We start from the raw sequence: 26,399 nt of genomic DNA on the forward strand, positions 1-26,399 counted from the left end.
ATAGCTTTACCCACGTCAACCTTTTAGGTTACTTCTTCAAAAAACCTGGAGTGAGGGAGTTGGGATGAGTGGATGGGTAAGTCAGGGAAGGTGCTGCAAGATATTTCAAAGAAATAATTTAACAGTCATAGAGTCATACAGCATGGAAACAGGCCCTTCGGCCCAATTTGTCCATACTGACTGCGAAATATCTATCTGAACTACTACCTTGTGGCTGCATTTGGCCAATATCCCTCTCAGTCTTTCCTATCCATTTACCTGACCAAATGTTTAGTTCAGAGATATAGCATGGAAACAGGCCTTTCGCACTGGCCAATGATCACCCATACACTAGTTCTATCCTGCACACTCGCAAGTTACAATTTACAATTTACAGAAGCCAGTTAACCTACAAATCTGCACATGTTTGGCGTGTGGGAGGAAACTAGGGCACCCAGGGAAAACCCACGTAGTCATAGGGAGAATTTACAAACTCTAGGAAGAAATTACAAACCTGTAGTCACGATTGAAACTGTGTCTCTGGCCCTGTAAGGCAGCGACTCTTCTGCTGTGCCATTGTGCTGCCCTCTTTTGTCCTTTAAATGTTTTTATATACCTGCCCGAACTACTTCCTCTGGCAGCTCATTTCATACACCCACCACCCTGTGAGTGAAGAGCTGGTCATGGATTGACTGGCGGTGGGGTTGCAGTGGGTTTAACCCAACCTAGCGCAGAGACTGAACAAAGATACTGAAATGAGAGAGGCAAGATTTGATGGTGAATGAGTTTAGGAGACAAAAGAAACAAAGACCATGAAAGTGGAAGAAATATTTTTTTTGGCTGCACTTAAATGTTAAAAAGCTGAACATGAGGAGTTCAGGTACACCATGAGCTGAGGGCTCGTGGTAGCACTGTGGGACAAGGTGATACTGACAGTCCTGGTTACTGGGTTACCGGTGAAGGCAGAATCGGTTACAGGAGAGGAGGAAGCTGTGGTACCAGTGACGGAAACAGTTACATCTGTGGTAAAACCCCGAGTGCTGGTGGAACTCAGCGGGTTAAGCAGCATCTGTGGAGGGAATAGGCATACGATGTTTTGGGTTGGGACCCTTCTTCATTTTTTATCTGTGGTGGTGGGGAATGAGAATGGAGTTGTGATCTGCTAGAAGGATCAACAAGTGAGGGCATGTGAGCTGAACTGAGGATCACAGGCAATGTCCTCACTGGGAGATACAGGCACCTCCCAATGTCTGAGACAGAGTTAAGGGCAGACATGCAGCAAATTCTGAGAAGTGCAAGTTGTAACGCGGGCTAAGAACTGGGGATTTCCAAGGTGGATCGTTAACTGTGACCTTACCACAGGAAAGGATTACAAAGAAACAAAGTTCTTGAAATGCATTCAAGAGAAGGTTCACTTTAATCTGTATTAGCAAGATCAACACAGGAAGGGCTGATACCCGACGGTCTGCACTTACACAAGTGGAAGAGGTAGCAGTGAACATAATTCACGCATTTGCCAGTACTGTGCAGCTGGCACAGGAATAATATTCCTAATCTAAATTGTGGCAAGGAGAATTCCTTTGGGCTGTGACTTGATTCAGCAAACGGGGACTGGACACGAAGCCTTGCCTCAACCACTGCAGGTCAAACGTGGAGAATAGATGGGAACCGCACGGCACTTTCCAAAAGTTTCCAGGTTAAAGTTTTTCGGGAGGGGACTTTGGTGATAAGTCCAGCATTTAATGCCCTCCCCCAACTACCCCCGAGAAGGGGGGATGTGAGACCCCTTGAACTGACGCAGTAAAGGACCACAATATATCTCCAAGCCTATGACGGGAGAGTTAATTTGACATGCTGTGAAGGGGGGAGTCTCTTTCCGTGGTGGAGAGTTCCTCTAGCATGGGGAGCCGAGTGTGATGGGGAGAGTCTCTCTGTGATGGGAAGTCTATGTGTGATGGGGAGAGTTGCTGCTGTACCGCTGTACGCCTGACGGTGGTGCTGGCATCCCATGGTAAAGCTGGGTACTCAGTGCTGCCCCCAGGAGGCTTCGTGTGGGACTGCAGCCTCGATCAGAGGGTGAGGATAGAGGCTAGTCTCCCTCCCTCCCTCCCTCCCTCACCCCACCTTCCGTACTGGAACCCTGCAGTGTATAGGAAACTCGACCCCCCCCCCCCCCCACAGCCCTCCCCACCCTGATTCAGGACCACTGCTCCTGGGATCAGCGGGTGAGGAGGGTACAGGCAAACACCATCCCTTCCCCCCTCCCTAACTCACTCTGCTCACCACCCTATCCCGCCCAACATCAGCCACCAAGTCCTTGCTGTACCCGGCTAAACTCGCCACCTTGCCAATGTTCTTTCTTTTTTTAGGAAAGTAGAGAATAATCCGGGAGATTGCAGGCCGGAGCCTCACGTCAGTGGTGGGGAAGCTATTGGAGAGGATTCTTAGGGACAGGATTTCCTCCATTTGAACGAGAATGGGAAAATTAGCCATAGTCAGCCTAGCTTCATACCCAGCTGGTGGTGTCTTACTAACTGAGTTTTTGAGGAGGTGACAAAGGTAATTGATGTGGGTAGGGCAGTGGATGATGTCTACATGGATTAGTAAGGCATTTGATAAAGTTCCTCATGGGCGGCTGATCTAGCAGATTAAGATGCATGATCTATGGTGACCTGGAAGTTTGGATTCTGAACTGATTTATTCATGGAAGACAGAGGGTGGTGGTGGAAGAGTGTCTTCCAGTGGAGTTTGCAGGGAACTGCGCTGAGACCTGTTGTTTGTGGATCACATGCAGGAAGAGGAGATTAGGTTAACTTGGCATCATGTTGAGCATGGACATTGTGGGCCAAAGGGCCAGTTCCTGTACTGTTCTGTGTAGCGGTCTAGTACGGGTGTAAGGTGTGCGGGGTCCTGCTACCCCTGGGGCTCCCCCTCTGACGTGACCTGCAGCGGAGTGGGAAACCAACCCCGTGCGATAGGTCTCCATGCCACAGGTGTTACTCTGCCCTCTCTCTTGAGCTCCTGCAAAATGAAGTCAATATTCAAATAATTCCAGAGGGCAGTACCAGGGAGGATGTTTTTGGCAACCCATTCATGCCATCTATGCTGACCACGCTGCCAAGGTCCACTCACACCCTAGCAGGTCCTCCCTGGAAGGTCATTCATTGCCTCCTCCCTTCCTGCAGAAGATACAGAAGCTAGAGAGCACATACCACCAGATTCAGGAACAGCTTGTCCCTGCTGTTATCAGACGACTAATGGGTCCTTCCATCAGCTAAGGTCATGTTCCAACCTACCCCATGGCGGATCTTGGACATTTTTTTACCTGCACTTTCTCTGTAACACTATATCGCTGAAACCCCACATTCTGCACTGGCATTTTTCTCTTTGCACTGCCTGTTATACTTGTGTATGATTTGATTGTACTCGCGTGCAGTATGATTTGAGCGGATAGCTCGCAAACAAAGTATTTCAGTACACGTGACAACTGTACCAGTTAGACAGACTCTTAAGTCCAAAAAGGATACCGTGCTAATGCAGGCAAATGGGATTAGTGTAGATTGGCAAGGTTAGCATGGGCACGGTATGCTGAAGGGCCCGTTTCTGTGCTGTACTAAACTGCTTTTCTAAGTTTAGAAGGCTATGGTGGCTGAGCATAGCTGTTAAAGTAGTGACATGTTTTGCTGGTGGGAGTGGGTAGATGTCAGCAGGGGTGGGGTAAACCCAGAGACTCCCTCACACACAGTGTGTGGCCACTGGAACTCTCTGCCAGCAGGGCCAGGGGCGCTTGGAGCTGTGAAGGAGGCAGATAACTTCATGTAGCAGAGTGGGTAAAGGTGGTGCAGAGGAGCCACGCTCTGTCAGTAGATGGGTGGAGGGTCTCCCAGTTGCCAGAGTTCAGGTGGTGAGTGAGCTGTGGCAGTGGAGATTGGGGAGATGGGCTGAGCTGCGTTGAGCTGCCTTCATGAAGGCGCTGTTGTTCTGGCAGGGTGAGGCAGCAGCTGTGGCTCAAGAGTGCCTGAGGGCAGGGAGCAGCACATAGCAGCTTGCCTGGCTCTGTGCCACCCTCATCACAACATGTAGACAACACCACAAGCTGCTGTGGGAGTGGGCAACAGAAGGGTTCAGCTCTTCTGACCCTGACGGGTTCAGCTCGTCAGGTAACGAGTGAGAGAGAAACAACTAGTGTTTCATGTTCGGCATCTCAATGGAACTCATTCTGATTCCGATGAAGTGTTCAACTGGGAACATTGGCTCTGTTCTCTCTCCCTCGGTTCCCCCAGACCTGTGGGTATCTCCAGCCTTCCCTGGTTTTATAATGTCAGGTCGAGGACCTCCCATCTGAACTGGGGAAAGTTGAAACCAACCACAGTTGCAGGAAAGAGAAGGTTGTAGAGGACAGAGAGATGGGGGAGCACCTCAGGGTGCCGGGGGAAGGCGAATCCCGTCGTGGGAGTCTGTTTGTAGGGAGCTGTTCCTACTGGGCCTTCAGACCGCAGTAGGGCGCTGCAGAGCTATCTGAGAAACCATCGGTTCTCCTTGTACATAAACAGACACACCCAGCTCTTAATTGATGAGATTTATGTGTCTGCCAATTCAACAATTGCACCTCTGTGCCCCAGGCACGTTCCCGGAACAGTTTTTGTGCAGGGTGAGTGCAGCAAAATCCCAGTCCAGCACTGACAGTCTCCCCCTCAACAGCCCCTATCCCCCTTCAACAACCCGTCTCCCTCTGAGACCAGTGGAAGGCAGCTCTTCCCGCCTGTGGGCATCATCGGTCCCGATCTCCTTCACCGCGCAGCGGCGGGTGATCAGAGCTCGGCTGCAGGCCAAAGGCCAACCTCGATTCAGGAGCAAAGGCAGAGTACAAAACATGCCTTCTCCTCCCTTTTAAGGTGTGGATGATCTAATTGAGGTTTAACTGTGCTAATTCTAAAAAAAATAGTCTACTGACTTCAATATCTAATCCCACTCTCCGCTCCCTCATTTTAAAACCCCACCCAGTCTAATACTCTATTCCCCTCGATATCCCATGCAGTCTAATTCCACTCTCCCTCATTCCCTACACCAAATCTAATTCCATTCCCCTTCAATGCCCACACCCAGTCTAATTTTACTCCCCCTCATTCCTCAAACCAAATCTAATCCCACTGCCCCTCATTCCCTATGTCCAGACTCATCCCTCTTGCTGGTCTCCGGCATTCGGTGCTGACCGCCCTGATGTGTGGAGTGGACGGGATGATCTGTTGATGAGCAACATGGAAGGTGCAGGAGCAACATCTCTGCCCTGGGCACCACAGCGGTTTTTGGTCAAAAGGCTGAGATCAGATTTCACTTCATTGTCTAACACTCTGCTTTCTCCGAAGCTGTGAATGGCTACCAATGATGTAACATGCTGTTTGTCAGTGATTTCTGTCACTGGGTCCCCACCCACCGATACAGCACGAGTCTCCTCCATCACTGAACGCCGTCCGCTCCCACAGACACGGAATAGCAACATCCCACACCTGCGCCTCCGGATCTTGGTTTCACCACCACCCTGAGCACTCTCCTCTCTGTCTCTGGTCTCTCTATCCAGTCCATTTCTCCTGTCTAAATCAGTCACAATCTGTCAACCCACCTCTCTGCTTCTCCATCGCATCTTCTCCAGTCCACTCCTGGAATCCCTCAGCCCTGCAACACTGACTAAATCTCCTCCTCACTGACCCTGTCACACCGTTCTAAACCAAAACATTAATGTTAATGTTAGCCTTGGAACCTAAAGCATTTCCACTGCAACTTTTTTGCTTTTTATTGTAAGAAAGAATAGTTCAGTTTGTCACCTCATAGAAAGGCATTGCCTGACTGTAAACATGGTCACTGATTACGTAGGAAAAAACTGAAGATAGACACAAAATACTGGAGCAACTCAGCGGGACAGGCAGCATCTCTGGAGAGAAGGAATGGGTGACATTTCTGGTCTGAAGAAGGGTTTCGACCCTAAATGTCACCCATTCCTTCCCTCCAGAGATGCTGCATGTCTGGTAACATCCTCTAATCCAGGCATCATTCTGGTAAACCTCTTCTGTGCTCTTTCTAAAGCCTCCACATCCCTCCTGCACACTGTCGGGCCGCCCAGTGGTGTAGCACCAGAGACTCAGGTTTGATCCTGACTATGGGTGCTGTCTGCATGGAGTTTGTCTGTTCTCCCTGTGATCACGTGCGTTTCCACCGGGTGCTCCGGTTTCCTCCCACATTCCAAAGACGTACAACTTTTTAGGTTAATTGGCTTCTGTAAATTGTCCCTAGTGTGTGGGATAGTGTTAGTGTACGGGGTGATTGCTGGTCGGCACGGACTTAGTGGACTGAAGGGCCTGTTTCCGTGCTGTGTCTCTAAAATCTAAAGCGTGTAATGGGGTGACCAGAACTGTGCACAATACTCCAAATGCAGTCTAACCAAGGCCCTATAAAACTGCAGAATGGGAAGCAGTGAAAGTGGGATGCTGATCCCGATAAAAGAGACAAGCTTTGCACCGTTTAGACTGGGCAGCTGGTCAAGGGGAGACCAGTGGTGCTGTGGGCTCCTGCTCTCTCCGCACTGCAGCCTCGGTTTAATCAGCAAGAGTGAAAGCGTCCCTGAAAGGGAGAGTTCCACCGCAAGTCCAGACCCATTCAGCAACTGCTTTATGAAGGATCCTTTCACTCCTGGTAAACATTTATAAAACACCGCTCTGCCCGATGTGCTGGAGATCCGTGTGCAAATTTACCCTGAAGTTACAAGCAAATCGATCCATGCCGTCAGTCCACACAGTGGAAGCAAATGTGTCATTGTATGTGTCGTTTGAGTTAGAGAAGACTCGTCATGTCCCTCCGCAGGTTGACAGCAGGCTGCCCTGGGCACGAGAGTACAGCCCACAATCCATAGACTCCCTCCCTCTCACCCCCCTCAGCGGTGTCCTTACAGCCCGGCCCCTCTAACACCCCTGCCCCTGCCACGCTTTCGTCCCCCACTGCCCCTCTCATCCCACACCTCACTCTCACCCCTTACCCCTGCCTCTCACTTCCCCCCCTCAGCCCTCACTCAGTCACTGCTCCACTCTGGTCCCAGGTTGACTCATCTGAAGCTTTGGCCTGGGCTGGTGACCCACTGCCATGGGAGGAAGGGTGGGTGGGATCTGGTCACCTTCCAGATCTGGTACCCGGTCACCTTCCTCACTGCCTTCAGATTGCAGTTCAGTCCCTCGCCTGCCATGGATTAGTGCATTCCCTCAAGGTCACTCCTTCATAATATTTCAAGCAAACACTGCCTCTGCCTAATATCTGTGCCCATTGGAGTCCACAGAGGGTGCCATCTTTATAGTTCCCTCCCCCAGGAGGCTTGGAACGCAGTTACGTAGCTCGTTCAGGTCAGATCGATGGACATTGAGGTGTTAGGAGAACTGGCGGAGATATGTGAGTGCGAGAAATGGCGCTGAGATAAAGGGTGAGCCACAGTGGCAGAGGCAGCCAGGCCGGACGGCCTCTGTTATTTCACGTGTTCTGGTGTTGCTGTGACACGGGGAGGATAGTCACCCGGAGTGTTGTTGTATGTTTCCTGCAGGAGAGAAGGGCTGGGGCTGCGCGTTCACTGGGACAAGCTACGAGAGGCTCCCTTCACCACCCGCTGGAATCCCTGGAGCAATGACATTCCATACACAACCTTCATTGAACACCCAGTCAAAGGGGCGACCGAGATGTTCACCAGCAAGTGCCAGGTAAGATGGGCTTAAGGGTCACCCACTCCCTGGCTCAGAACCACGAGTCTGAGCGGGCAGAGGACACAACACAGGTGATCCCACCCTCCTTCACAGCTGGTCACCCGGTGCCTGAAGGAGGGAAATCCCCCAGGGTTGCTGATCGACCATGGAGGGTGGATATTTGGAGGTTGTGTGAGACAGGCTGAGATTAGTCGATCCTCTGCACTTTACAGGAGGCCCTTCACACAACATTCACAACCTCTGTGGCTCCCAACTGCCCATTTTGAGATCTACACAACTCACAGATACAACCCATCCTGCAGAGTATTTTCAGCATTGCTGGTTTATAACTTCTTGTTGTTGCTCTGTCATCTTTCAAGAAATATTCTCCTAATGTGCACTGCTGTGTGCATATTTGTTCTCATTCCTTTTCATTAAACATTTCTCACCCTTTTGATCAATGAGCCTTTCCCAGTTTCCCAGTTTCCTAGTTCCATTGGGGAGAAGGTATTAAACAACTGAACCTGGTCTTCAGTGTGTGAAGTGGCAGGAGACTCCCTTGTCCAGTCTGTGTGATGAACTGCAGCAGTTAGCAGGCAGCTCATTACCTGAAAGTAGAAAAGGAGGCAAATATTAAGTCTCCTTACCTACAGGACTTGGAGTTTAAGTGCAGGGAGTTTTGTTCCAGATGTTGGCGAGGCCACACCTGGAATACCGTGCAGTGTGTTCGTCCCCTGACCTAACAAAGTGAGGCTTTGGCAATCCAAAGGAGATTCCCCAAGTTCCTAGGATGAGAGGGTTGTCCAATCAAGAGAGGCAGGACAGTTTGGGTGTGTGGTCCTTGGAGCTTAGAAGAACAAGATGTGATCTTATGCATGTCAGAGCAGCAGAAGTAGACCATTCGACCCATCGAGTCTACTCTACCATTCAATCAGGGCTGATCTCCCCTCTCCTCCCTTCTCCCCATTACCTTTGACACCATTACTGTCAAGAATCTGTCATTTTCCACTTTAAAAATACCCAATGATGGCCTCCACAGCCGTCTGTGGGAATGAATTCCACGGATTCACCACCCTTTGATGAAAGAAATTGCTCCTCATCTCCTTTGTAAAGGTATGTCCTTTTATTTTGAGGTTGTACCCTCTGGTCCTAGACTGTCCCAATAGTGAAAACGCCCTTTCCACATCCACTCTATCCAGGACTTTCACTATTTGGTGAGTTTCAATTAGATCATTGTTCTTCATCCTTCTAAATGTCAGTGAGTACAGGCCGAGCGCGGTCAAACGCTCATCATCGCTAACCCAATCATCCCCGGGATCATTCTTGTAAATCTTCTCTGGATTCTCTTCAATCTCTCGTCAGATATTGGGCCTAAAACTGTTCACAATGCTTCAAATATGGTCTGACCAGTGCCTTATGAAGCCTCAGGATTATATTCCTGTCTTTAAATTCTAGTCATCTTGAAATAAATGCTAACATTGCATTTTCCTTCCTACTACCGATTCAACTTGCAAATTAACCTTTTGGGAATCCTGCACCTCTCTGAATATTGAATTCTCTCTCCATTAAGAAAATAGTCTATGCCTTTATTCCTACTATCAATCTGCATGGTTGCACACTTTGCCACGCTGTATTCCCTCTGCCACTTCTTTGTCTACTCACCCAACTTGTCCATGTCCTTCTGAGGAGTCCCTGCTTCCTCCACACTACCTGCCCTTCGCCCATCTTCTTATCACCCATAAACTTGGTCACAAAGCCTTCAATTCCCTCATCCACATCAATAAAAAAACAACATTATGAGTATACAACGTTAACACCGCTAGTCACTGGCAGATAACCAGAAAAAGCCCCCTTTATTTTCACTCTTTGCTTTCTGCCATTCAGCCAACCTTCTATCCATACTATTATCTTCCTTCTAATACCATTGGCTGTTATCTTGTTTAGCAAACTCACATATGGGACCTTATCAAAGGTCTTCTGAAAATTCAGGTAAACAACATCCACTGATTCTCCTTTGTCTATCCTGCTATTTACTTCCTCAAAGAATTCCAATATATTTGTCAGGCAAGATCTCCCTTTCACAAAACCATGCTGACTTTGGCTTAGTTTATCATGTTCTTCTAAGTACTCAGAAACCTCATCCTTACTAATGGACTCTTTAAAATCTTACCAATTACTGAAGTCAGGCTAGCTGGCCTATGGTTTCCCTTTTGCTTTGCTCCCTTCTTGAACAGCGAAATAACAGTGGCACCGTGGTCAGGCCGCATTTGGAATATTGTGAGCAATTTTGGGCACCATATCTGTGGAAGGATGTGTTGGCTCTGGTGAGGGTCCAGAGAAGATTTACAGTAATGATACCAGGAATGAGTGGGTTAACATATGATAAACGTTTTGACGGCACTGGGTCAGTAAAACACTGATTCGAATACTGTAGTCCAAACCCTTTATTCACCGTGGGGTTGATTTTGGATCCACTCACTCGAGCCCTCAGCAGCCTCGCGCAAACAGAACAGAACGAAAGACGACATGCCCCAACGAACCGATCTCCTATTTATACAGTGGCGGGAAAGCACAGCGGGAGACAACCCTTTAGCCCAATCACATATACTGGCAGGAAAATACAGTGGGAGGCAGCCCCTTTGCCAAATCACAGGTACATAACAGTTGCCAGTACATTGAAACAAAACAGAAACTGCTTCAGGGGTCCAGACTTGGTGGCGACTGGTGGATCACATGATTTCCAGGAATTGGGTCTCCACTCTGTGATGACACCAGCAGTGAAGCCAAGTCTCAACAGAAACCTTCCATTCCCAAAGCACCAAATCCCTGCATAGTCACGTTCCCTCCTTTTATCATTCTATGATAACTCTTCTCCTGAGAGCAGTATATTGACCCTCGTGCTTAAAGGATTTACTGGGACTTGAGCCCTCAACAGCTGCTGACCAAATATACCAATCCCCAGTAACCCCATGTTACTGACCAAATACCAATCCCAAATACCAATACCGAAAACCAACACCAAATACCAATCCCCAGTAACCCTATGTTACTGGCCAAACATCCTACTACCAGTATTCACCAGACTGAACTTGTTCTCGTCGGGATTCCACTCACGAGTCAGCGAATGACCATTTCGTCGTCAGATTAGCGGAACGGGGAAAACTGATGTAGTAAAACTACTTAAATCTGGGGCCCAATTCCTTCTTCCGGGATCCGAGATGATTCAGCTTCTTGACCGCAAACTGATGATGGTAATTTGTTGAGATCCCGGACGAGCCCCCAAGTGTTGATTCCGGTTCTTTGAAAATGGAGTTAGGAGGGAGAGATAGATCCGCCATGATTGAATGGCAGAGTAGACTTGATAGGCTGAGTGGCCTAATTCTGCTCCTATCACTTATGACGTTATGCAATTTTCCAACCTTCTGGGACCACTCCTGACTCGAGTGATTCTTGAAATGTGTAATTCTAAGCAACATGTAAGATCCTAGGGGGCTTGACATGGTAAATGGTCGGATGGTTTAATTAGTGGGAGGGCCATGAACAAGGGGACGTAGCTGCAAAATAATGGCAGGTCATTTAAAAGTTAGGTGGAGGAAGTGTGGAGGTTTGTCCTACCCAGAGGGCGATGAATCTCTGGGATTCTCTGTCCCTGATATCTATCTATCTTCTATCTATATATTGCTAAAACTCTGTTCTTGACCGGTTTTGGCGATCTGTGCTGCGATTTCCGAGAGAACGCCGCCACCTATGGCCGTCATTTTTGGCCACCTTGCTCAGAGCCCCCCTCCGCCGCATGTGTGCCGAGGATTTTTCCCGTCGATTAAAAATGACAGAGATATTAATGTTTTTACAAAATTCCCCATTCTCTCTGCTGCCCCTGCTGGCGGCAGGGGGGAGGGACTATAAAACCAGGAAGTGGTGTGCCTCAATCAGTGTCTGCAAGCTGGAGGAAGGCAGAGGGTCATGTTTCTCTGAGCTGTGAAAAACACTGAACACATGTCTACTCAAATGTAAGTGCCCTTAGTGGTTCTAAAATGCTTGCAGAATGTGACTATTGGTTCTAAAGCTTGCAAAAGAATGTCTATTGGTTCTAAAGCTTGCAAAAAACGTCTATTGGCTCTAAAGCTTGCAAAATGTGTCTCTATTGGTTCTAAAGCTTGCAAGAAAAGTGTTTATTGGTTCTAAAGCTTGCAAAAAAAGTGTCTATTGGTTCTAAAGCTTCCAAAAAAAGTGTATTGGTTCTAAAGCTTGCAAATAAAGGTCTAGAAACATAGAAACATAGAAATTAGGTGCAGGAGTAGGCCATTCGGCCCTTCGAGCCTGCACCGCCATTCAATATGATCATGGCTGATCATCCAACTCAGTATCCCGTAACTGCCTTCTCTCCATACCCTCCGATCCCCTTAGCCACAAGGGCCACATCTAACTCCCTCTTAAATATAGCCAATGAACTGGCCTCGACTACCCTCTGTGGCAGGGAGTTCCAGAGATTCACCACTCTCTGTGTGAAAAAAGTTCTTCTCATCTCGGTTTTAAAGGATTTCCCCCTTATCCTTAAGCTGTGACCCCTTGTCCTGGACTTCCCCAACATCGGGAGCAATCTTCCTGCATCTAGCCTGTCCAACCCCTAGCCTGTCTATTGGTTCTAAAGCTTGCAAAAAAAGGTCTATTGGTTCTAAAGCTAGCAAAAATATGTCTATTGGTTCTAAAGCTTGCAAAAAATGACTTGGTTCTAAAGCTTGCAAAAAATGTCTATTGGTTCTAAAGCTTGCAAAAAAAATGTCTATTGGTTCTAAAGCTTGCAAAAAAAAAAGTCTATTGGTTCTAAAATGGCTCATACTAGCGCTCCAGAAATACTAGCCCCCCCCCCCCCCCCCCCCCCGGTTGGCTTGGGTGTGTCTTGAAATTGAAAGGCACTACTTACTGCAAATGGTGGCATGAAGTTGAAAGGCACTATTACTGCAAATGGTGGCTTGGTTGCTTTGGCTTGCAGTTGAAAGGCACTACTTACTGCAAATGGTGGATTGGTTGCTTTGGCTTGAAGTTGAAAGGCACTACTTACTGCAAATGATGGCTTGGGTGTGGCTTGAAGTTGAAAGGCACTACTTACTGCAAATGGGGGGCGTGGGTGCATTGGCTTGAAGTTGAAAGGCACTATTACTGCAAATGGTGGCTTGCTTGCTTTGGCTTGAAGTTGAAAGGCACTACTTACTGCAAATGGTGGCTTGGGTGTGGCTTGAAGTTGAAAGACACCACTTACTGCAAATGGTGGCATGAAGTTGAAATGCACTACTTACTGCAAATGGTGGATTGATTGCTTTGGCTTGAAGTTGAAAGGCACTACTTCCTGCAAATGGGGGGGCGTGGGTGTGGCTTGAAGTTGAATGGCATTACTTACTGCAAATGGTGGCTTGGGTGTGTCTTGAAGTTGAAAGGCACTACTTACTGCAAATGGTGGCATGAAGTTGAAAGGCACTACTTCCTGCAAATGGTGGCTTGGGTGTGGCTTGATGTTGAAAGGCACTACTTACTGCAAATGGTGGCTTGGGTGCTTTGGCTTGCAGTTGAAAGGCAGTACTTACTGCAAATGGTGGCTTGGGTGCAATGGCTTGAAGTTGAAAGGCATTATTTACTGCAAATGGTGGCATGAAGTTGAAAGGCACTACTTACTGCAAATGATGGCTTGGGTGTGGCTTGAAGTTGAAAGACACCACACTGCAAATGGGGCTTGGGAGCTTTGAAGTTGAAAGGCACTACTTACTGCAAATGGTGGCTTAGGTGTGGCTTGAAGTTGAAAGACACCACTTACTGCAAATGGTAGCTTGAAGTTGAAAAGCACTACTTACTGCAAATGATGGCTTGGATGTGGCTTGAAGTTGAAAGGCACTACTTACTGCAAATGGGGGGGGGGGGGCGTGGGTGCATTGGCTTGAAGGTGAAAGGCATTACTTACTGCAAATGGTGGCATGAAGTTGAAAGGCACTAATTGCTGCAAATGGTAGCTTGGGTGTGGCTTGAAGTTGAAAGACACCACTTACTGCAAATGGTGGCTTGGGTGTGGCTTGAAGTTGAAAGGCACTTACTGCAAATGGTGGCTTGGGAGCTTTGAAGTTGAAAGGCACTACTTACTGCAAATGGTGGCTTGGGTGCTTTGGCTTGAAGTTAAATGGCACTACTGTAAATGCACTTCCTGTTTGCACTGTATATTGATTTTAGATAAAACGCTACCACATACGGCTGTGATTTTTGGCCATCTTACTCAGTCCCCCTCCGCTGAGCAGATGCAGAGAATTCTTCCCATCAATGAAAAATAAAAGTGTTGTTAGTTTTTAAAAAAATGTTGAGAATCTCTCTCCTGTCAATCACTCCATGAAAGCCACACCTTTTCCAGTTTGGGGGGGGGAGGGGCTATAAAACCCGGAAATGTGGGTGTGGCTCAGTCTCTGCAAGATGGAGGAGGGAGAGGTCACGACTCGCTGTCTTTAGTGGCTTTGCACCCTACTTCAAATGGTATGAAACTGCACTTGAATTTGGTGGCCTTGCACCCTGCTAGAAGTGGTAAGAAACTGCACTTGAATTTGGTGGCCTTATACCCTGCTTGAAATAGAATTTCAAGGACTAGCCGTGAGTAAACTACCAGCCCACCAGCCGTGAGTGAGTTGCCAGCACAACAGGCTTGATTGACTGAGACACCAGCCCAAGAATCCATTTGGCGCACAATTTGCATACTAGCCCTCTGGAAACCAGTCCCTTCAGCCCACAACACCCATACTAGCGCTCCAGAAAGCCCCCCCCCCCCCCCCCCCCCCCAACTGGCCACCAATATTAGAATTGGTGGAGAGGTGGAATATTGCGTTGGATGACCAGCCCTCCTGTGTGATGCTGGGACCCAACGGGTCCCACTTAGTCTAGTATATATATATAGGGTAGACAAAATTGCTGGAGAAACTCAGCGGGTGCGGCAGCATCTATGGAGCGAAGGAAATAGGCAACGTTTCAGCCCGAAACGTTGCCTATTTCCTTGGCTCCATAGATGCTGCCGCACCAGCAATTTTGTCTACCTTCGATTGTATATATATATATACACACACACACACACACACACACACACACACACACACACACACACACACACATATATATATATTGTGTGTGTGTATGTGTATATATACTGTATATATAGGAGGATATATTTTCAAAAGATTGAGGGTGATCGGGGAGTGGCAGAGGAGTTCAGTGTAGATCAGCAGTAACCATGTTGAACGGCAGGAAGGTTTGAAGTGCTGGTGGCCCACTCCTGCTCCTGTTTATTTGTTCTTGTGTGTGGTTTCTCTACACACTTGGCCAACAGTAAGTGATGTAAGCTGTCATCTCAACCACAGCCTAACCTTCTGAGCATTCTTCAGCTGTTAGTCACTGCTGGTTCCCACAGTTTAAACCTGCACTTTCAATTCCACCTTAGGCAAATAAGCTTTAATGAAATTACGGTGCACAATCACTGTTTAATGTCTTTATTGGCATAGAGTCGCTAAACTGGATTTTGTTCTCACAGTATTTAAATGAACTGGCTCGCTTTTCTCAGGTCTGGCAATGCCGGAAGCTATTAGTGTTTTTGTCAAAACACCTGTAAATTGCTAAACTTCACCATGTGATTAAATCACAATTAGACACAATTACATCTCAATCTAAATGGAGCTAGCAATGAGATTAGTTACTGGACATTAACAAACTGCAGACGCTGGAAATCTGAAACAAAAACAGAAACACACAGTGGGTCAGGCAGTATCTGTGGAGAAAACTAAAATGGGAGAGATTGCAGTCTGCGGTCAGGCAGTACCTGTGGAGGGAAATGGACAGATAACGTTTTGAATTGAGGCCCTTCCAGTTTCCAGCATCCGCAGGCTCTCGTACCTCTGTAGAGGGATAAACTGAGTTGAGAGTTCAGGCTGAAAGTCCTTCAGCAGAACTGGGGAAGAGGGTTAATAAATTGTATTTCAGTAGGTGTGAAGGCGTCAGGGAATTGGGGCAAGAGGAATATATGTTGCTGCAAACCTCAGTTACTGTTTACACTGCTGTCCTGTTGTAGGGGATTGGTTAGTTCCCAAATCCTAGAATCCCCAACAGCCCCCCAGACATTTCACTTGATTTACACTTACATTTCTGGCTTCAGTGAGTGATTAAAAGGATGGGGCAGGCAAAGCAGGCAGTTCTTATTAATTCGCCAGACGTCTACATGCCTAATAGCCTCTCTGCCATTTAAGGTATCCCTAAACCTCACTAGGCTCAGCTGAGATGGAATCCACACATAGGATTAGGTTTCCCCTTGCATTCTACTTGGTGTCTTTCCTGTTATCTGCTGAGACTGCTCATGATCATGGACATCTCCCCTCGACCTCCACTAGCATGGAACTAGTGAGATCAACTTTTTCCATCTTTTTCCAAGACTTTCACCTCCTTCCAAAAGCACTGGGTCCCAACCGTGCACCAGTAAAGGTTGATCATAAAGTCAAAGTAGCCATTATTGTATACTTCCTTTCTGTGGCTCTGTTTCAGAAGCTCAGCAATGGATGCCCAGCGAGTCCATTAGGTCAGGGCAGACCAGTCGTGGCTTTTTCCACCAGTATAGATGTGATGGTCAGAATGGCCTGGTATGTTGTAAATGTTCTGTGACGTGACTGTGATGGTTTCAGCTCTCTGTATTTCTTCACCAGCCTGCTTCCTCCCACTCTGTGTTCTCATCTTCTGGTTTTTCCACAGCTGGAAATGTTTCAAGCTCAGCTTGCTGCTGCCGTCCAAAGAGCCCATGGAGTGGACCCAGTTCCCGGCAGAGCCAATGGGGCACTTATCTTGAATCGTCCCATCGTCATTGATACCTACGTTGGGCTCATCTCCCTCATCAGCAATCAAAACAAGCTTGGCTACTCACTGGCCCGGGGCTCGGTGGGGTTCTAGGGCCAACATCATCTCCACCTGCTGCAACCTCGCCCAGTGTCCCTTCACTTGCACTTGAATCAGTGTATTGTCATTAATAATCACATACCACAGACCTTGATCAGCCACATGTATACGTAATCAAAGCAACTCACCATCCTACAGGACACACAAGAAACTGCAGCTGCTGGAATCCTGAGCAAAACACCACGTGCTGGAGGAACTCAGTGGGTTGGGCAGCATCTCCCTCCACAGATGCTGCCTGGCTCACTGAGTTAGTTCTTCCAGTGGTTTGTTTTTTTACCAAACTACAGATTTGTAACTGAACACTGAATCAGGCTAAACCCTGGGTGCCCAAACGGCAGGTAAGCAAAGATAGACAAACGCAAAGTACAGACCATCCACAGCTTGCTCTTGTGGTTCAACAATCCAAGCCTTGAATGTTGCGGCAAATCAGACCTCCGATAGGTCCTCTCTGCAGTTCTCTAACTCATAACGCTCGTTGCCATTGCCACTGATTGGAGGGGCCTGTGCCCACCAAGGCTGCATGTGAGGGGGCTGCCAGTGGGGAACATCCACGGTTACTCTGTACCTTGCAGGAGCCCCCTCCAGCTGCCCCAGGCACCTTGCCATGTTGTCACCGGTGCAGGGGAGACCACTGGCCAAGGCCAGCCACACATGAACACCCAGCGTTGGACAGTGTGGATCAAACAGCAGCAGCAGCAGACCTCACTGATATTCAGTGACAGGTGTACTACACAAGTACCTAGAACAATACCAAAGACACATCCCCTTTGCCCCAAATAATTGCAGCTGTAGCCAGATGTTTTCTGATAATTCATCCCTGGGGACAATCTGACACCATGGTGACCTTTTATCAAGCTGTTACATTAGAGGGGTTTCTCATAGTTCCTTAGTCTGGCTCCTACTTCTAATATGTGTGATTGCTGTAACATTTATATCAATGTAACTGTATATTGGTCAAATAAAGCGTGTTTCTGCATCCTGCCTCTGCCTCTGCCTCACGTTGTCACGACACTGGAGCTCAATATTTTCCACAACCTTTACTCAGGGACAAATCTGTGTTCAATAACAGACGTTAGCACATCAATGGCCTCATTGGAGTGACATGTTGTGCAGTAAAGCCCTCTTTTTTGTGTCATCAGTTTGCTAATCAGTCCACCTCCATGCTCGTCCAAGCCATTATAGATGTGACAATCACCAGAGGTTCCAGCACGGGTCCCTATCACACACCTCTGGTCAGACTTGCAGTCAGACAAATGCACCTCAACCACTACCCTCTACCTCCTGTCGCCAAGACAATGCTGGATGAGTTTTACAAAGCTCAGCTTGGGCTCAAAAGATGATAAAAGGGGTGAATATACAACGTGAGCAAATTAAGGCGACACAGTGGTGTTGCAAGTTGAGATGCTGCCTCACAGCATTAGTGACCTGCTTCAATCCTGACCTTGGGTGTTGTCTGTGTAGGGTTTGCTCTTCTTTCCAGCTTCCTAGTTTCCCCTGCCCTGAGAGTGGGGAAAGTGAGGGACAATGAGGATTACCTCCCATCTTCCTAAATGAAGCACCAAATGGCCTAATCTTGCTCCTGTGTCCTTTGATCTTAAAGAAGTCCGGTGTCTGTTGTGCAGCAACCTGGAACTGTTGGCAGTGAGTGCAGGAGTGCGGACACTGAGGTTCCTGGCAAAGGTGTGCCCTGGGCCTGTGGTGCTGCCTGAAGGAGAAGCTGGTGGCTGGGTCGAAGGTGTGGTGATGAGCAAGGATGGGAGCGTCAGTCTATGATGCAGTGCTGTCCTATTCTGATCCATGCGCTGTCCCTTGGTGCATGTGAGATTACACCCTGGGCTCCTCCACCCTGACATGTCCATTATGTCTTGGCCCGACTGACACTGTGAGCAATGCTGCCCCACCTTGTTCACCAGGCCTCTCCGCTCCCAAAATGTCAGCTATTTAGTTCAACAGCTGAACCGCGCAACAAATGGGAAACACATTCTCCGAATGGAGAGAGGCTGCAACGTTATCCACTCGGATCTGGGACAGGTGCAGGTTGTTTACCACAAACTCCAAAAATGACCTAAGGAAGAATTCCAGTCATGTGATAGGTGTAACTCCACACACACACACGGTAACCATGACCCTTTCATACCCAATACAAAATCAAGGCCACTTAAATGCCATTTGGTTTTTATTTCTAATTCCTAAACATAATTGGCACAGAGTCGTGTACCTGACCTCGCAACAGCTCAGCACCATTTCTGTTTCCCAGCACACTCATTCAGAGCAGTAGGCCACTTAGCCCCTCAATCCTGCCCCAGCACTTGGGGAAATCATGGCAGAATCGATTGTAATTTCAACTCCACATTCCCCTCCAGCCCTGTCTTATCACCAACTTATCGATCACTGTCTCAAAAGCATTCAGTATCTGCATTAATTCCACTGCCCTTTGCCAAAAAACGTTCACAAGACTCGTGACCCTTTGAGAGAGAGAGAAAATTGGCATCCCTGTGTAAAATTGGGGATCCTTAATTTGTAAATCTGTAATTCTAGATTCTTCTATGAGGAAATGGGTTGGCATGGAGGAGTTGGGCCGAAGGGCCTGTTTCTATGCTGTCTTGCTCTATGAATTATTCTACCCAAATTCCTCCCTGTCAAGACTGCTGTGTTTCTTGTTTCTTTTATTGGGCTTAGATGGGGCAGAATTTGTTCCGTTTCCATGGAGGCAGCACGCAAAAGTCCTTGGGCAGATGGTGGAAGTGTCGGTGGGGGAACAGTGATGATAGACTGATGTCAATAGCAGGAGCAGATGTTTGTGGATAAAACAACAACTGACAAGTGGGAGTCTGTTAAACAGGGGTTGGAAAGAGGGCCAGCATGTTCCGGATGGCGAAAAGGCAAAGATGATAAGATTGGAGAACCTTGGATGACAAAGAATGTTAAAGGTTTAATCAGAATAAAAAGGAAACATTGAAGGAAGGTCACGACCTGAAATGCCATCTATCTATTTTCTCCATTTTCTACCTGCCCTGCTGAGTTACTCCAGCACTTTGTTTCAATATTAGGTATAAATCAGCAGGTGCAGTTCTTATTTTCTTTTTTTTTTTTAATATTTTTATTAGAAGTGATGTACAATAATATAAGTCATAAATAACATATTACATTTCATGTACAACTTCTTATTTTAAATTTAATAGTAGAAAAAAAAAAAGAGTAAGAAAAGCAAGAAATATAGAGATAGAGAATATTATATAGCTCGAAAAAGGAAAGAAGGTGATGAGAAATAAGCAGAAAGAAAAAGAATAGAGGAAAGAGAAAGAGAAAAGGGAAAAAACAAGAGAAATTGAAAGGGATATGCCTCCTTCGTATCTTTACCCACCCTTCACCCGGTTATGACACAATTAATTATTTAGGTTGTTTTGCACCACATGCTTGTAGCAGTTCATTTTTATTAAAAAGGAAATGTGTTAAGTATAAGCAATTGCGGTCATTTTAGTTAATTTAGTATAGTTCCCTTTATTGTGATACACACCAGGATACGGTACACATGGTAATGATAAATGGAACAATAAATACAGCAACAAGTGCTAAACAGCAGAATGTTGCAAATATTGTAGTGCACTCTGCAGTAGTGTGACTCTCTGCCGATTGTTGTGATCTTGGGCAGAGCAGTTGACAAAACCAAGCTGTGATGAATCTGGATAGGATGTTTTCCAAAGTTCATCTGCAGAAAAAAACTGGTAACTGTCATTGGCAACGTGCCAAATTTCCTTCGCTTTCTGAGGAGGCAGAGGTGGTGGTGTGCTTTCTTGGCTGCAGCATCAATGTGGGTGGACGGGGACAAATTGTTGGTGATATTTACGCCTTGGAACTTGAAGCTCTCACTTCAGCTCCATTGATACAGACTGGGGCGTGTACTCCACCCTACGTCCTCAAGTCGATGACCAGCTCCTTTGTTTTGTTGACGTGGAGGGACGGTCATACAAGGAACCTCAGATGCCGATTCACAAAACAAGACACAAAGTACTGGAGTAACTCAGCAGGTCAGGAGGGGAAGGTTATTGTTTTGACACTATACTACTAAGTTCTCTATCTCCTTCTGTACTTCATCTCATCATAGTTAGAGATCCAGCCCATCACAGTGGTGTCATCTGCAAACTTGTATATAGAGTTCAAGCAGAATTTGGCTGTATAGTCATGAGTGTGTAGTGAGTGTTGCATGGGGCTGAGAATGTAACCTTGCTGGGATTTAGTGTTGAGAATTATCGTGGAATATATCTTGTCACCTATCTTTACTGATTGTGATCTATGGGTCAGAAGTCGAGGATCCAGTGGCAGAGGGCAGTGCTGTCTACTCGGTCCAGGAGTTTGGAGATAAGTTTGGTTGGAATCATGGTGTTGAAGGCGGAGCTATAGTCAATAAATAGGAGTCTGCCGTGGGAGTCTTTGCAGCAGATCACGGCAAAATAGTCATTAAGCCACACTGCCTTGGATTTCTTTGGTACTGGTCTTCTTAAAGCAAGTGGGAACCTTGGATTGGACTAGGAAGATGTTAAAGATATCTGCAATGTTCCTGCCAGCTGGTCCATGCAGGTTCTGAAGATACGGCTGGGGACTCCATCTGGGCCAGTTGCTTTCCGTGGGTTCACAGTCAGGAAGGCTGATCTGATGTCTGTGATAGCGACTGTGGGGGTACAGGTGGGCATCTGAGGTTGCTGCTGCGGCAGGTGCCTCCATTCTACTTATCTCCTGTTCAAACCGAGCATAGAATGCATTGAGTTTATGGCGGAGCGACACGGTGTTGCCAGCGATTCTGCTTGCCTTCCCATTTAGCCCGTTGAAGCATGCAAGCCTTGCCACAATAGATGGGTATCGTGTGGTTAGTCTAGGTTGGTCTAGAATTGTTTCATGGCATCCCTGATACCTTTGCATTGGTTACCTAGATTTCCTGTATAGGTCAGGATCACCCAACCTGAGTGCTTCAGACTTGGTCTTTGTAAGGGTGCGGGTCTTGCATTTCATCCATGGTTTCCAGTTATGGAACACTCGGATTGACTTCTTTGCCATGCACTCCTTTACAAACGTACTGATAATGTTTGTAATGGAAGTGGCATACTAATGTGAGTCAACTGCAGAGTCTTAAAATATGGACCAGTCCGCTGACTCAAAGCAGCCGCAAAGGATCTCATATGTTTCCTCAGACCAGCAATGTACAACTTTCTGCACTGGAGCCTCCTGCTTCAGTTTCACGTAATCGGGAAGTAGGAACACGGCCTGATGGTCTGATTTAACAAAATGCGGGCAGGGGATGGAGCAATAGGTGTCTTTGATGGTTGTGTAACAATGCACGAGAGTGTTAGAGACTCTAGTAGGACAGGAAAAGTGTTGATGGTCATAGAGTCGTACAGCATGGAAACAGGCCCTTCGGCCCAACTTACACCAATGACCAAGCTGCCCCATTTATACTAGTCCCATCTGCCTGCATTTTGCTCATATTCCTCTCAACCTTTCCTATTCATGTACCTGCGCAAATGTTTTTTAAATGTTATTACAGAACTGCTTCAACTCCCTCTTCTGGCAGCTCATTCCATATTCCCACCACCCTATATGTGAAAGAATTGTCCCTCAGATACCTATAAAATCTTTCCCCTCTCAACTTAAACCTATGTCATCTAGTTCTTGTTTCCCCTACTCTGGATAAAAGACTCTGTGCATCTACTCTATCTATTCCTCCCATAACCTTATACACCTTTATAAGATCACCCCCTCCTGATCCTAGTGTGCTTCAAGGAATATAGTCCTAGTCTTTAGCAAGATACTCGACCGGAAACGTCACCTATTCATTTTCTCCAGAGGTGCTGCCTGTCACGCTGAGTTATTTCAGCATTTTGTGTCTATCAGGGGTGAGTCATGTTTCTGTAAAATGGAGCAGCCTCGCAGTGTGGGAAAAGTCTGCAACTTCCTACGCAGCCTGGTGTCACATCACACAATCTTAAAGGGTAAAAGCCTTAAAGCAACAATTAATGTTGCAACACAAATTGCATTGTCCATAGTTGTGTGAATTCCGTGTGGGGTAATGGAAAATGGAGCCCAATTTCACTGTGAGTTCATCACTTTAAGCCTGCGACCCCTGACTGCACAGCAAAGGACTCCTTCCCAGAGTAAATCCTGTCATTGTAGCCACAGATCGATCATCGGCGGTCATTTGAAACGAGTATGACTGTCCTCTCATGGAGGACGCCTGTGCGTGACTTTGTTTAACGTGGGGAGACTGGTGCACTGACAGCCACCACACGGCCCTTGACAGATCTGGATCAGGATCCAGTGGCATGGAGTCCAAGACGACCGGGGACCCTTTTCTGCTGCAGCCTTCATCCGCCTTCCCAGCCATTGTGATGCTCCACTAGAGTCAGCCATCATCCTCCACCTGTTCCACCATTGAGGTCTTGGTTGGATTGCTCTTTGTCAGAGACCTCCGCCTTGATCTTACCGCCATGGGTGGCCCAACCAGGAGCATAGCTCCAGACGGCATCGCTCTCAGGATCTCAGGACCACACAAGCTTCTCCACCACGACAAGGTGACAATCCATGGAGAAGACAGATCTATACCCCAGCACAAAGAACTTGGACAGCCCTTCAGATGGTCTTTTTCTTCACAATATAGAAAACTCCAATAACCCTGCATCCTGATACTTTGGTGTTGCTGAACTTGTCATTTTTCTGTACTAGAACCCACTTTTAATTCACTTTTTTTTAGACATTCCACAGAAGTATAATAGAGTTTTCAATCAACCAGGCAAATTTAAAGAGTTCCGAGAACAAAACCTGGCAAACATGAAGGGAGCATGAGACAAAGGACCCTAATGTTTTGAACGGAACACAGGAATTAGGCCTCAATGAGCTTAACAGGAGTACTGGCAACATAAATTCACCAGGGCCCTCCCTGTTCCTGTAATTCTTTTAACCCATTTTGACCCCATCTCCTCACTCTTTAGAAACTCAAGGAACATGGAACTGGGGCCCTCGTGAGTTGAAAAAGGATGATAGGAATATATTTACCAGGGCTCATGTCCTCACCTCCTTTGAGTGTTCATTGATGTTCATTGCCTTCTTTCTCATAAACTCACTGGGGCTCTAAGGAGTGGGGGAACAAGTCCTGGTGGGTTTAAAGGGATCATAGGAATGGGCCCCTTGTGAGTTTAAAAGGAAAGTGGGAATCAGACCTGGTGGGTTTAAACAGGGAGCTGGAAACACAGATTCATGGCCCCATTCTCACTCACCAGGGCCCTGTTCCTCACTCCATATAAACTCAGCGGGGCACTAAAATGCGGGAATAGGGATCTGGTGAGCCAGATGCTGAACAGTCATAGAAACATAGAAACATAGAAAATAGGTGCAGGAGTAGGCCATTCGGCCCTTCGAGCCTGCACCGCCATTCAATATGATCATGGCTGATTATCCAACTCAGTATCTTGTACCTGCCTTCTCTCCATACCCCCTGATCCCTTTAGCCACAAGGGCCACATCTAACTCCCTCTTAAATATAGCCAATGAACTGGCCTCAACTACATTCTGTGGCAGAGAATTCCAGAGATTCACCACTCTCTGTGTAAAAAATGTTTTTCTCATCTCAGTCCTAAAAGATTTCCCCTTTATCCTTAAACTGTGACCCCTTGTTCTGGACTTCCCCAACATCGGGAACAATCTTCCTGCATCTAGCCTGTCCAACCCCTTAAGAATTTTGTAAGTTTCTATAAGATCCCCCCTCAAGTCAGGATATCTGAACCATTGAACAGCAGATTATTGGAGTCTCACAGTATTTGGGAAGTTGTGAAAAAACCTCTTCATGTTCTCTTTGGGCTCAGCCAAGTGGAATCGAGATTCTGTTTGTCAGTCAGCTCCAACAGCCACAGTGTAAGTGCTCTCAGTCTCAGCTGTGGTTCTGAGTGCAAATGCGGTGTGTCTAGTTCTCAACAATGCATGGCATGATTTCACAACACCAAGGTCAGAGCAAATGCAGAACCAAAAAATTATAATGTGTTCAGAGACAATTAGGATAATCAAGAAATGGATACAGCTTGGGAATTAAAATGTAAACCCTGTTTGGAAAGCTGAGGTAGTGTAGGTGAGGCAGTACAGTGGGGTTACGCAAGGGTTGTTGTTAGATGGACCCATCTAAAACCATCTCCTGTTTTTACTTTCTTCTTGGGCCTTGGTGCTTTCTATTCTTGAACTCTCATTCCCATTCTACATTGATTAAGGCATTAAATTCAGTTAAATTTGCCTCTTTTTGTTTTTTTTGGGGGGGAGGGGGGGGTTGGATGAACTAATGAACAATTATCACATGTTGGTTGAGATTCAGACTCTTCATTGGTCAAGTGTGTGTGAGAGAGCCCAGGTTTTGTCAAAAGAAAACGGCACGAGTCCCACCTTGGAGAAAAATGCAACACGTTTGCCTGTCTGCCTGCAATCTAACCACCAGCCATTACACCTCATTGCCTGTGTCACTTCCAAAAAGCACTGCTCTTTCATGCATCAAAAATCTCAGCTGTGGTTCCTTTCCTCTACTAGGTGTGGCTCGTGTAAGGAGTGCCTCCGACTGAGTAATATTAGCAGCACTTGAGTAGATATCTCCCATCCTGCTGGTCGATTGTAGTGTAACATTCAGATACAGTCTGTAGAGGGAGATGGTGCCCTAGAGATTTCTACTGTATATCTCCATGCTTTAGGGTTAAGTGAGCATTGTGGGTCACCTGAAAATTGCATTGAAATCATGTAGCAGGGATCTCATTTGCAAGACTCACAGAACAAGGAACATGTTGACACTGGCTGTATAAGTTTCCTCCTGCCATTCACTATTTATCTGCTGAAGATGATAGTGTGTAGCACAGCCACAGCAGGTGTGACCACAGCAGCCAATTCTGCAGGAACATCCACTGTACAAACAACACTTCTAGTTACAGTGGTGTGTTGCCATTAAATGAATGGATGTTGCAACGATGGGAGGGGTGGGAGAGTGATCTCAGGGTCAGAGGGACACCGAGAGTTTGGTGAAGAGAAAATCTGTAGGTTGGAGGGAAATCCGTATCAGCTAAAGAATGCAGGCCCTGACTTCCTGCAGTCTGGGGAAGCCCCCCAGCTGGGCATGCAGGTACTCACCCCAGTCTGCTCCCTCCTGCAGACTTAAGAAGTCTCCTCTCCTTGAGTGTGGAGCTAGAGAACATTCCTAACACAGCAGCGAGGTGAAGCCAGATATGGTAGACATCAGCAAAGCTGTCTACAATGAACTTAACCCTGAGCTCAATGGGCAAAACAGTTAAGGCACATGTTTGTGGTCACTGAAGGTCACTGTGGACTGGTAATGTGGATTGAGAGTTGGCCCTTTAAATTGTGTGGTTTTAGGGGAAATGGGACCTATTGTTCTGTAGTTAATCAGAACTGTTTCTCAGCAGTTTGGTTGAAAATCTTATTGTTGTAAGTTCCAATGCAGTTGATATAATTAGGAGAAATTTAACATTTAAAAAGTCATATAGTCATGCAGAGAATAGTGCTGCTGCTGTACAACTCCAGTGACATGGGTTGGACCCTGACTTTGGGTGGTGTTTGTGTGGAGTTTGCACATACCCCAAAATAAAATTCTTCTTTCTGGGTTAAGGCAATTTTCAACAGCACTGCAGTTTTGGAAGTTGTGGGAACGAACGTCTAGCCTGCTGAACGTGCAGGTGAAGTCGCTGCGGGCTTGTTAAACCAGATTTAACTACA

At 46.9% G+C, this 26,399-nt stretch overlaps 1 protein-coding gene across 3 annotated transcripts in view; it reads left to right on the top strand.

Moving 5' to 3' along the window:
* The window catches only part of LOC116979829 (tumor protein p63-regulated gene 1-like protein), a 28,734-nt gene extending 11,101 nt beyond the window's left edge, over positions 1-17,633 (top strand). For all 3 annotated transcript variants that reach the window (XM_033031711.1, XM_033031714.1, XM_033031713.1), the window contains 2 exons: positions 7,559-7,712; positions 16,452-17,633. In XM_033031711.1, coding sequence (XP_032887602.1) covers positions 7,559-7,712; positions 16,452-16,646 — 349 coding nt within the window. In that variant the 3' untranslated portion in view covers positions 16,647-17,633. The remainder of the gene's footprint in view (positions 1-7,558; positions 7,713-16,451) is intronic.
* Positions 17,634-26,399: the final 8,766 nt, after the last annotated feature.

This window comes from Amblyraja radiata, chromosome 13 (assembly GCF_010909765.2).
Source record: "Amblyraja radiata isolate CabotCenter1 chromosome 13, sAmbRad1.1.pri, whole genome shotgun sequence".
NCBI classification, from domain to species: domain Eukaryota; kingdom Metazoa; phylum Chordata; class Chondrichthyes; order Rajiformes; family Rajidae; genus Amblyraja; species Amblyraja radiata.